At 31.3% G+C, this 12,026-nt stretch overlaps 1 protein-coding gene across 1 annotated transcript; it reads left to right on the forward strand.

The window, feature by feature from the left end:
* The first annotated feature begins 9,453 nt into the window (after positions 1 to 9,453).
* LOC21408486 (metallothiol transferase FosB) lies at positions 9,454 to 11,629 on the forward strand. Its single transcript, XM_010098953.2, has 3 exons — positions 9,454 to 9,811; positions 9,931 to 10,036; positions 11,115 to 11,629. Exons 1-3 carry the CDS (start codon positions 9,657 to 9,659, stop codon positions 11,394 to 11,396), a joined length of 543 nt encoding a protein of 180 aa, XP_010097255.1. The 5' UTR covers positions 9,454 to 9,656; the 3' UTR covers positions 11,397 to 11,629.
* Positions 11,630 to 12,026: the final 397 nt, after the last annotated feature.

The following is a 12,026-nucleotide window of genomic DNA, read 5'->3' on the forward strand; positions in this document are numbered from 1 at the left end:
ATATATATATATATAAAAGAGGAAACGCGCAGCACGTGTCCTCATTTAAAAAAAAAAGGGAGTGGGAGGATACGTGCTGTTGCACGTTTCCTCACCATGAGGAAATGGAGTAAATGTGCGGCTGCACATTTACTCAAAAACGGGAATGAGTTCTGGTTTTTCGAAGTGGAACAAAAAAGTTTTTTTCAGAAAAAAGAAAGAAAGAAAAGGAAAGAACGGGAGAACAAAAGAAAAATCAAAGAAAATTTCTTGAGTGTCATCGTATACTTTTGAGAAAAGTGAGTGATAACTATAGGTGGCTTCCCTATTCATCCATATCATGTGTTGAGAAACCTATTAGAACGCCCACACGTTCGAGTTCACGTTAATCCGGAGATACATTGAGAAAGAACCGTAGTGTTCTTGGAATTTAAGAGCTCAAGATGGTGTTGGAAGAGTTCAAGATTTTCGTCCTAATCGAACGACGGTCAAATCCTCATTCCTTTTTTTAATATCTTTGTAGTTAAATTAACATAAAATAATGATCGCATTAAATTTTAATTTATGTAATTCGATCGATACCACACTTTCACATAATTTTTTTAAAAATCCGGTTTGAGAAACCAACAAAACCTAATCTAAAACTGATCTACGCCAAGGAAATTAGATCTATTACATCCTTCTAAAGAAGAAAAGAATGGGTTTTTGGGTATAGCCAAGTAACGTCTCCTTTGCTTTTTCCTTTCTTTTTTTTTTTATTACAGATAAGGAAAAGATTCGTTAGTGCAATCCACGTGGTGCCTTTTGTTCGTTTGCTCATTATGTGTACACGTTTCAGCGTTTTATTGGCTTAAAAAAGGAACTCACATGGTGCACGGTGCAGTGGATGAATGGAGAACAGGTGTGAGCGGCGGGCCCACCTGACGCGAAGCAAATGGTGCAACAGAGCTCCACGCGCCATTGTGTGGACGTGGTCTTCATGCGCGAATCGTGGCCGTTGTTATGATTCCCTTCAATGTCCTTTATTGTTTCTTTATGGAGAGATTAGATGACATCGAGGAATTCACCGATTGAAAAAAAATCAAAACGCAAACATTACCGTGAGCAAAACCAAAATATTTCAGATCAAGTAACATCTTTTATAGATTTTTTATAAAGAGACACAATCAGGTATTATATTGTAAAATTTAAATTTATCTATGACACTTTTTTTTTTCCTCTCCAGTGCCAAAAAAAAAAAAAAAAAAGAGATGAAAAGGAGCTCTATAAGAGCTTCAATATTTGATTTACCTTGCTAGTTTTTTTTTAAAATTTTAATTTTTTTTTTACCCTTTTTTTTTTCCCCCCCCGGGCCAAAAAAAAAAAAAAAAAAATAGAGATGAAAAGGAGCTCTATAAGAGCTTCAATATTTGATTTACCTTGCTAGTTTTTCTTTTTCAAGACAAGGAGTGGGCATGTGTTGTGATGTTGATGCGGATTTAAAAAAAAATGCCTAAGTAAGTACAATCACACTAACTTGATCAAGTAGCAAGCAAAACAGGCGCTAATTCCAAAAGTATTCATACGTAATTAATTTAAATTTTTGCTGTAGAATATAATTAGTCTCTGTTTGGTTTACTAGTTTGAATTTTTTTTGATTTAAAATTTTTTATTTAGAAGAGTTAAAATTTTAGTTTGAAAATAGAATAAAATTTAAATTTGTGTTTTGTATGTGTAAAAAACAAAGAGAGTGGACACATTTTTTCTGTTCAAAAATGGTTTAAATGGTTAAATTTAAGAGGAAGATAAACTTTAAGTTAGACAGTTTAACTCAGTTTAAACATGAAATATAATTTAAATTGTATGTTTATCAAACACGAGTTTAAATTATAGTCACCGTTCAAACTAAGGTGACCTGAACTAAACGAGTTAAATACACGAGAGCTTAATTTGTTTTGGATCAACTCAGAAATGGCTTTAGGTGGCCCCTGATTTGTGTAGAATGTAGATCTGCTTCGCATGCATTCCCAATTGGATGAAGTAATTGAAAATAATAATAAATAAGATAAAATAAAAGATTGAAGGAAGGAATATAAAATTTAACGTGGTTCGGTAATTCGCTTACGTTTACGGATTAGAAGTATGATTTTCATTCCATTCATTATTCATTGATGATTTACAATAAGATTGTACACTTATCTAAATAGGGATCATTCTCTAAAAATACAAGGTATCAATTAATGATAATTTCTCAAAATTAGGTTAAGTTTCCTAAATTTCTTTCAATCAAACTAATGACACCTAATTGACAACTAATGTACAAATCATCAAAAAATTAGAAATCAATCAGAATAATAAACAAATCTTAACCCTCCCTCTCAAGTTGGTGCATACCAACTTGAAAATAAAGCTTCAATGAGGAAACAAATCCTCTAAATCCAGAAACAATCGTCGGATTCCAACATCAGGGTGATGCAAATCTTCTAAATCCGGGGATAATCAGCGGATTCAACACACCAATTTAGAAATAAAGCTTCGGGCAAATCTTCAATAAAGTCTGACTTTCTATAATCTTCAAGAATAACTTTAGAAATCTCCCATACCAAACTCAAGTTCACGTGAGTTTCACAACATATTAATTTCTAGAAGCTTCACATGTCAGGCTCAAATGCACATGAATTTTACAGCACATATTTTAATTTCAAAAGTTTCACAGGCCAGACTCACACCAACATAAGTTCCACAACACAGGCTTCAATTTCAATTTTCAAAAAAATAAATTTCAAACCTCGCAATATTTTTTCTTAAATTTTCTCCTCTTTTTTTTTTCTTTTTTTCTTAATTTTTTTTTTCTCAATACAATTCCTTTTTCTATTCAATCAATCATTTTTTTTTCTTTTTTGTAATGTACTTTTTTTTTTCTTTTCTTTCTTCTTCTACACGTTCTCTTCTTCTCTTTTCTTTTCTGTTCTTTTTTTTTTTTTCTCTTTCTTTGCTCCTCCACACATTCTCACCAGCCCTCTCTCTATTCTTTTTGTTCCTTTTTTCTCTCCTCTGAATCGCTCAATCCCCCACCTTTTTTTTTTTTTTTGAACTAATCAGGACAAATAAAGAAAACCAACAACTAGAGGTTAATATGCCACACAGCCCTTCAAGTCTGCAACACAATCAGTAAGAAAAAGAAAAAAGAAGTCTTCAACAGAAATTTGGCGATTTGGCAACTTGGCTGGAGATGACGTTGGTTTTGAGGGGAAACAAAGAGCAAAACAACTGAGGGAGATACGGACTTGACGGCAAAGTTTTCTGGGTACATGAACAGGTAGTTGCGGCAAAGTAATAAGGGCAGATGGATTATTTTGATATAGAGGTAGGATTCAAACTCTCTCTCATACTAAATTGAAAATAATAATGAATAAGAGAAAATAAAAAATAGAAGAAAAGAACATAAAATTTAAGGTGATTCAGTAATTCGTTTACGTCTAGACGGATTAAAAATATGATTTTTATTCTATTTATTAATAATTTATAATGAGATTGTACACAAGTATAAATAAGGATCATTTTCTAAAAATATAAGATATCAATTAATGATAATTTTCCAAAATTAAGTTAACTATTCTAATTTTTTTTCAATCAAACTAATGATATTTAATTGATAATTAATATACAAATTATCAAGGGCTTATTCGGTTACATTTTTTAGTTATAGTGATTTGAGTATAGATCTTGAGTTGAATTTGAGTTATAATTTAAGTTAAAGTTGTAACTTGAGTTTGTGTTTAAATGTGCACATTTGAGTTATGATTTGAATTGAGAATCGATTTGAGTTTGTGTTTAAGTGGGTCAACACTTAAATTTATATTTAGATAGCGTTTTAATAAAAACTCAATGGTGATGAAAAATTTTAATAGAGTGTATGGGTGAGGTTTTATTCGTCTCTTCGTTGTGAATGCATAAAAAAATCATCTCAATCAGAATTAAAATAAAAAAGTTATGACATTTTTAAGAATAGAAAAAATATTGTTCATTAACTTGAGTTTGAGTTTAAAAACTTGTTTTAAAGGAGAAACTTGAACTCAGATTTTAACCCTAAACTCAATTTAAAACTCAAATTCAAATTTAAATTTTACATGAAACGAACATAAATTTAAATAAAATTATAACTTTAGTTTAAATTTTTTAAAATTTTACTTTAAAAGAACAAATCCTAAATAATTAGAAATTAATCAGAATAATTAATAAATATCAACACAAGATGTATTTTTTCTCTTTTTTATTGACACGTCGGTACTAATGGCCGACAACTGCCTGTGTTTTGTGTCTATTAATAGATGTCATCACTTTTTTTTCCTTCTTTTTTTCCTCATGTGGTGGTTGTTGCTTTTGGGTAAGGAAGTAACAAAGACAGTCAAGACAGAGCAGTACATAGAAAATTAAGGAGACGATTAGTAAAAGAATTTATAACATAATTTAAATCATTATTTATAATTCGTTATAATATTTTTTTCATAAAAAATATACGTAAATTAAAAATAATTTTAATCTCATAATTTTAATTCATGAACCAAACGTCTCCTAAATAAAAGAAAAAAGAGTTAATAATAGCCACATATGGCAAGTGATCATTAGAATTCAGTCATTTATTATGCATCATTTATCATTACTTTAATAGTATTTTAACAAATGAAGAATATTAATTCAAACAAGGATCTGTAAAACCTCTGATGATAAACACATGGGGTACACGAGAATATTTGTAACTTGACACCACATGAGAGTATAGCAGGTTAAAAATAATCTTAATTAGCAATATGTGTGTGTACACATGTAAATGTCATTTAAAAACTGGCCATGACGTCTTGTATAACAACTGCACGATCGTGTTTTCCACTTGCATTATCATAATACAAATAGTGACCACTAAACGTTTTCGTATGATCAAATCACATAATTGCATATTCATAATTTAGTTATATATATGTGAAAAGATAATATTGACGACGTTATAGTCACTTTCATCTCTCCGCCAGTAGGTAATAATATGCGTGGTCCAATCATAGACCAATTACTCTTGAAATAAGTGTTATTAAGATCATTTTCTCATCTGAAGTCATTACAGAGAACACAAAAACAAAACAAAAAAACAAAACAAAACATTTGGCCATTTTTCGTCTTTATTTGAAGGCATATTGATCGTACAAACATGTCATGTTCGGTCATGCTACAAAAACTGAAAAAGAAAGCTGCACTCCAGGTGCTTGTCTATATAGTTGTAACATTTTATTTGGAAGTTCTCTAGAAAACTAGAACAATAGATTTAACTTCATTATTGTTCACTTCCACTAAAAAAGGAATGCTTCAAAAGAGAGGATAAAAAAAGATGTCGACCCTTTCTCTTTGCACTATATGTTATTTCAAGTACTATACATGATTATCATTATTTGAATTGAGATAAATGTGTGATTACAACTTTATTGCAAAAACAACTTTTGAATTGAGATAAATGTGTGATTACAACTTTATTGCAAAAACAACTTTTGAATTGAGATAAATGTGTGATTACAACTTTATTGCAAAAACAACTTTAAAGTCGAGTTCAGTTCACTAATTCGAGTTTTTAATTTAAACTGAAATGTCACTTTATATAAGAGCTTTTAACTATAGTTTAAAAAGTTATATGTGATTTTTGTGAGAGTTTTTAACTGTAGTAAAATTAAAATTAAAAACTTAAATCAGTAAAATAAATGAGGTCTAAGTCTTTAAAAACAAAAAAAAATGGGGTTATTATATATGATGATATCCGAGTTAATCTAAACTTTTTGCGTTTACCAATCTTAAATATCAAAAAGAATCTACGCAATGAAAATTCTTTGGTCATGTATACACGGAATAGGTTTTGGTTATGACGAGTAAGACTACGGTACATCTTATATTATATTGTCTTTATTCCCACTTAACACCGTCTTAACTATAGGTTAGTCACTATTGCAAGGTGCCTTTCTTCGCATAATTATATTACTACTTGAACAATTATTGTCCTATGTTAGTAAATTAAAGCAAGTCTACTTCCCTTCACCGTTCATCAATCATTAACGGCATGAGCAAACATCATAGTAGGGCCGTGCAAATTGAAGCATATAATATTATAGTTGCGTATATATCTCACATCAGATTGGGTTGTATTAACGATATACTAATACTAGAAAACTCTGGAGTGCACTAATTAAGTAGTTTTCAATTAATTAGTTTATTGAAGACATGATAATTTGAATGAAACGCAAAACGTACGCGCGTGACACATAATTTCATATTGTAAACCCACAAGTGCGTCAAGTTTTGATAGTAACAGATAAATAAATATCGTTTCTACATGAATTGGGTATTAGATTGCTGCTAAACACTGTGATTATCGTAATTCAACTTTATTTAGGCAACCTAATTGAGAGAACAAACAAATTAAAACAATAAAAGTAAACTAATAAAACAAGTAAAAAGAGGTGGGTCGAAAGGAACTCTATAATAAAGGCTAGTTAGGGGTTTTGATTTTACTCACTAGACAATGTCTATCTAAATCAAGAGCTTGTTAAGAAATTTCACTCTAATCATTAATCGCGGGTTTTCTAATGTAATCTCACTCCCTGTTCTGAGTGCCGAGCAAAATAATACACAAAATAAATCAAGTAATATTTCTATTAACCCATCCATTAAGCGTTTATTAAGCATAAACCCATTTACTGATCACTCAAATTATATTGGCCTCCCAAACTCAATAAATTTAGGTTGTTTTTCCCAAATCCCAATATGTGCAAATGACTTTCCCAAGACTAAATTCACATATCTAATTCTCTAATTCAATAGATAATCAAATTAGATAATAAGTATAAAAAAAACACAAATGATTAGAAATGATTTTATTTAACAAGCACTAGAATTTTCAAAACATTACCATGGTAAAGTTACATCAATCCCCCTAACATTAGAAATCTAGCTCAACATAGAAAATCTATAACTAATCTTATCAAGAAATCCATAAATAAAAATATGTTCAACACAATATCCACAAATATAATCTCAAGAAAGCCTAGGGTGAGAGAAAGGAAGAAGGAACTCTTGTGGAGATGAACTTCAAGTTTGAATCCTCCAAAAATCCACCATGAATCTTCCAAGAATCTTCAACTCATATTGGCTCTCTATCTGTGTTTCCTTCCCAATTCTCCACCATATTGGAAAAATAAGTCTTCTCCCTTTTTATATCTTTCAAAATCAACTCAAATTGACAGTGTTCGTGTGGAGGCGCTGCAACGGATCAATTTTCCGCTATAACGCCGCTAAGGTTTTTGAAAAACCTTTAACGAAACTGGCGCGACAGCTACAACTGAACATTTTTCCGCTGCAGTGGATGAGTGGGAAGGCAAATGGGCACTACAGCGCACCATTCATGCGCTGCAACGCGCGTTTTGGGCTGGTCTTAGGTAGGAAATCCGTTGCAGCGAATTTATTTCCTACTGCAGCGGGTGTCTGATTTTGAGGAGGATTTTTGCCTCCTATATAGCCGAATTAGTGTTTGGTGTCTCACAAAAGCTGTAGCTCTATCTTTTTTCTTTCCAACACCACCAAGATCACCACATTTGGACTTTGAATGACAAAGTTATGCCCCAAATGTTGAGTATGTTCCAAATTCAAATTTTCGCTATTTTATTCCATTTTAACTTCAACCTACAAAAACAAAATAAAAACACATTAAACTAAGAAAAATACTTAAAAACTTACAAATACTCAAGTTCAAAAAATACTTGATTTGTGAATAAAATACTCGCTCATTACATATAGATCGCAACAAATTAATCGTGGTGTTTATTAATATATAATAAAGAGAACGTGTTAAGTATCACTAGCTTATTAGAATATTTGGATGTGTTTAGCTCTCATACTACTTGAAGCAAAAATGTTTAGGACATACTTAATCCACAAAAATAATATATTATAACAACCACTTTGGCGCTATACTATATTACTGGCGCATGACAATTCACATATGTAACTTCAAACACCACCAATGGAAATAACAATAATAATACTCATCTCACGTCACCTTAAAAAAAAAAGAACAATAAATATTATGTCGTGTTTTTATAATAATTGTTTGGCAATGAACTTGATAATTTTTTCCAATTAACAATTTAACTAGTGCTACTATCCCATTTTTAATATTAACTCATATGATGAATGAACGGTCACTTTTTCACTAGTAAAATTTAGAAATTAGGTAAAATCATTTTGATACTTTGTGTTATAGCGAAACATACTCTTAGTATTTTGTATTTTTGATAATATTAAAATGGTACCTCAAAACTTTTAAAAACATCTGCTTAGTACTCTGAAGTTGATTTTTGAGACGTAAAATAACCTTAGTACCTTTTTATTTACAAAAACTATGAATCTAGAAAAAAATTTGTGAACTTTTTATTTTGCTGTTTTTTGAAATATTTTAATGTTCTAAAATATTTTTAGATTTTTTAAACAAAATATTGATTTTTATTTAATTAACAAGAAAGGTAGTTTGGAGATTATATGTGATAAAAATCAATTTTAGGGTATCAAAAAGATATTTTTAAAAACGTCAATATACCGTTTTAAATTATCAAAAACACAGGATATTAAAAGCATATTTCGCTATAATATAATGTACCAAAATGATATTATCCCTCAGAAATTTATGTATCAATTGACACTAAATATTTATCACTTAGTAAATCACAAAATTACTTGGTCAATATTAGAAAGTTAGATATATAATATAAAATAGGAGCTTCTCTGTTAGGACAACAAAAAATAAATTATCGATAATTTTTTATTTTTAACGGTTATATATGTATCAAAAGTTATATATCTATATATTTTTTTAATTTAATGTAATTTTAAGATATTAGAGAACTATAAAAAAACTCCCAAATTTATTTCATTAATGGTCAACATCAGAACTATTATGAGATAAATCATGCTAAGGGCATTATTGATGATCAAAGCAATGAATATAGTATAAGATTTTATCTCATGCTTATCATAAACGGTATTTTAAAAATCATTTTTCTTTAATTTTGAGGACCGGAGATCTGAACACATCACCTGTTAACAAATTTTCTTATGATAGGTCTTACACGCGTAATTCATGTAAATTTGATTATAAAAGAGTCATATTGGGCCCACATCAGTTATTATCCAATAGCAATCTTCGATAAAAAAATAGGTGGACTTACGTGGAACTGACTCAAAAGAGAGACGACAAAGTTATGTGCTTCTGACTCAGCAACGTGTGATCTACGTGTCAGGGTCTAAATCAATCCGCCACGTTGCATGGATTGACACGTGGCGCACATGAAGGTCTCTTGTGGCCTCTATTTTTGATATTTAGAGACCAAACTCCTCCTCCGTTTCACTTCGTCGATTGCCGTAACTAATTCAACAACGTTCTCCTTTTTCTTCTCTCCTCGATTTTCATAACTCCCTTTTCAACAGCAGTTATTTTTTATTATTTTGTTTTCTTAATCTTTGATTCTTTGATTTCTTTCTAATTTCTCTCTTCTACTACTTGAGAATAACGTAACCCGATTCTTTGTTGGGAAAATCGTTGTAGAAATCAATTGTAGATCAGTACTAGAGTGGTACTTGGTTGGGATTTTCTCGGGAAAAATAAAAAAATGAAGGAAAGTGTTGAAAATCCCCTGCACCTAAAATCCTTGAACCACATCTCACTTGTCTGCAGATCACTAGTGGAATCCATTGATTTTTACCAGAATGTTCTTGGCTTTGTCCCGATCAGAAGGCCTGGATCGTTTGATTTTGATGGCGCATGGTAATTTTGGCATAAATTAGATCTTTTACTGCCGTTTTTGATTTTCTCACGTTGATTTTTTTTGTTTGTCGGTTATGATTAATTTATGTATTTTGCATGTAAATTATGATTTTTTTTAGGCTGTTTGGTCATGGAATTGGAATTCATCTTTTGCAGTCCGAGGACCCAGACAATATGCCTAGGAAGAGTGTAATCAATCCCAAGGATAATCATATTTCCTTCCAGGTAATTAGTAATTATCAGTTAAAATTGTGATGATCATCTCCTTTTTATGCCTGAATTGTGGTCGAGATTTGAGTTTCTCAATTAGATGAAGATGATCAACTTTGTTTATATATTAATTCTACTATTCTTTCAACTAATCGTTGGCAGCTAATTTTGAGTTCATGACACCATTTTTTTAATCATTACATTGAAGCCGTGAATCAGGACAAATTATGGAAGAATCCAGACTAGTCAGCTTTCTAATTCTTAAAAAAATTATATATTCAATACTCCCAACAATATTTAAATGCGAAATGTTGTATAACCCTATGCTTACTCCCCAAGAGAGTGGCCCCAACTACAGGACTCATACGGACCCTCCTCCTGGTGGATCCCACCCGGACTTTTTTATGGGAGAACGGAATCCATAATGCACTATTAATAGAAAACACCATGATTAATAGAATGTTTGTCCAATCTATAGGTTATATGTTACGGTACCGATATTTTAAAGTAGGTGACGCACCACCCGTACTTAAGAAGACGGGGACATAGTCTAGTGGAGACAAATAGGGTCCACTAATAAAAAGTTTATCTTTTACTAATAATGGTGTTTTAATAATAGTATTTAGTATCGATAGTGTCTCTTTTAAGTAGGACTGCTCTATTTAAATAGATCTCGTTACATAGTGGACCGGTGAATACAAATGAGAAAGCAAACAAAATTTGTTAAAGATGTAATTATAATCAAACATGGTGATAGGGATAATCTAATCGTATACTAATGCCTGGCTCCGACTTTAATGCAAAACCTAAACTTTTAAGTTTCTTCGAGAGGTGTAACAGTTCAAATTCTCCACTTCAAACTGAAGAAAGAAATTATTACTTTTCAAATTATGACCAAGTAAAGCATATATTTTACTTGACGTGAGAGATTGTGACTCCTTGAACTAATAAATTCAATTTTTTTTTTTTTTTTTTTTTTTTTTTTTTTTTTGTTGTACATCGGATGTTCGATGAAATGATTCTGAAGTCTAAGCTCTAACCGAATAAATTATGTGAACCTTAATATGTTTTTTTTTTTTGTTAACGTGGGCAGTGCGAGAGCATGGGGGCTGTGGAGAAAAAGCTGAAGGAAATGGAGATCAAGTACGTGAGGGCAGTGGTGGAAGAAGGCGGGATCCAAGTAGACCAGCTCTTCTTCCATGACCCCGACGGTTTCATGATCGAAATCTGCAACTGCGACAACCTCCCCGTCGTCCCTCTTGCCGGCGAGATAGCCCGCTCCTGCTCCCGCGTAAACCTCCAGATGCTGGGCCAGCAGAACATCCAACAGCAGCCTCATGTTGTCCCCATCTGCAGTGCCACTTCCAAGCATTAAGCCTATATTCCTACTGCGTGGTTTTGCCGCTGCCTAAGCTCTTTTATTTGTTGTTCTGTTTCATGTCATTTTCTTTGTGTATGTAAGCTTTTGTAATACAACAAATGGACAATATAGAGTGTCTTGATTGCTACTTCGAGAAATATGTTTAAGCTCTGCGATCCTTTTCTGAGCTGGCGTGATCTCACTAGGTTTTCTTGTTTAATGTAATGTTGTTTTCAATTTGCTCATCATTTTTCATCGTTTTTGTCCACATTGTAAGTTATGGAAGATACCCCGACAAATCCAATCAGGGTGACTTTAAAATAATTTATTAAAATTTAATAGAGACGTGGAGAAAAAATAAGATTGGAAGAATGGAGAAACAGATTCGAATTTTATAGAAATAACTAGTGAGACATCCGTGCTGTTGCACGGATGTTAATTTATTCATTTTATGATAAGATTAGATAGAATAATATAATAATTAGTTAAAAAAAAGTTATTACACTGTAAAATTAAAAAAAAAAATAGGAGTATGAAAATGATATTAAAAAGTTAGAACAAAAGACGATGAACGAATAAATACATAAATGTACATATATCCTGCACAGGATTTCTGTATTAAAAAGTTGGAACAAAAGAAGATAG

The sequence above is a fragment of the Morus notabilis genome, unplaced genomic scaffold (assembly GCF_000414095.1).
Source record: "Morus notabilis unplaced genomic scaffold, ASM41409v2 Scaffold843, whole genome shotgun sequence".
Lineage (NCBI taxonomy): Eukaryota > Viridiplantae > Streptophyta > Magnoliopsida > Rosales > Moraceae > Morus > Morus notabilis.

Excerpts from the sequence above, each read along its gene's own strand:
- LOC21408486 (XM_010098953.2), top strand. The coding sequence starts at position 9,657 with ATGAAGGAAAGTGTTGAAAATCCCCTGCACCTAAAATCCTTGAACCAC. Across the intron at positions 9,812-9,930 it reads TTTGATTTTGATGGCGCATG|GCTGTTTGGTCATGGAATTG; the intron begins GTAATTTTGGCA and ends GATTTTTTTTAG. Across the intron at positions 10,037-11,114 it reads ATAATCATATTTCCTTCCAG|TGCGAGAGCATGGGGGCTGT; the intron begins GTAATTAGTAAT and ends TAACGTGGGCAG.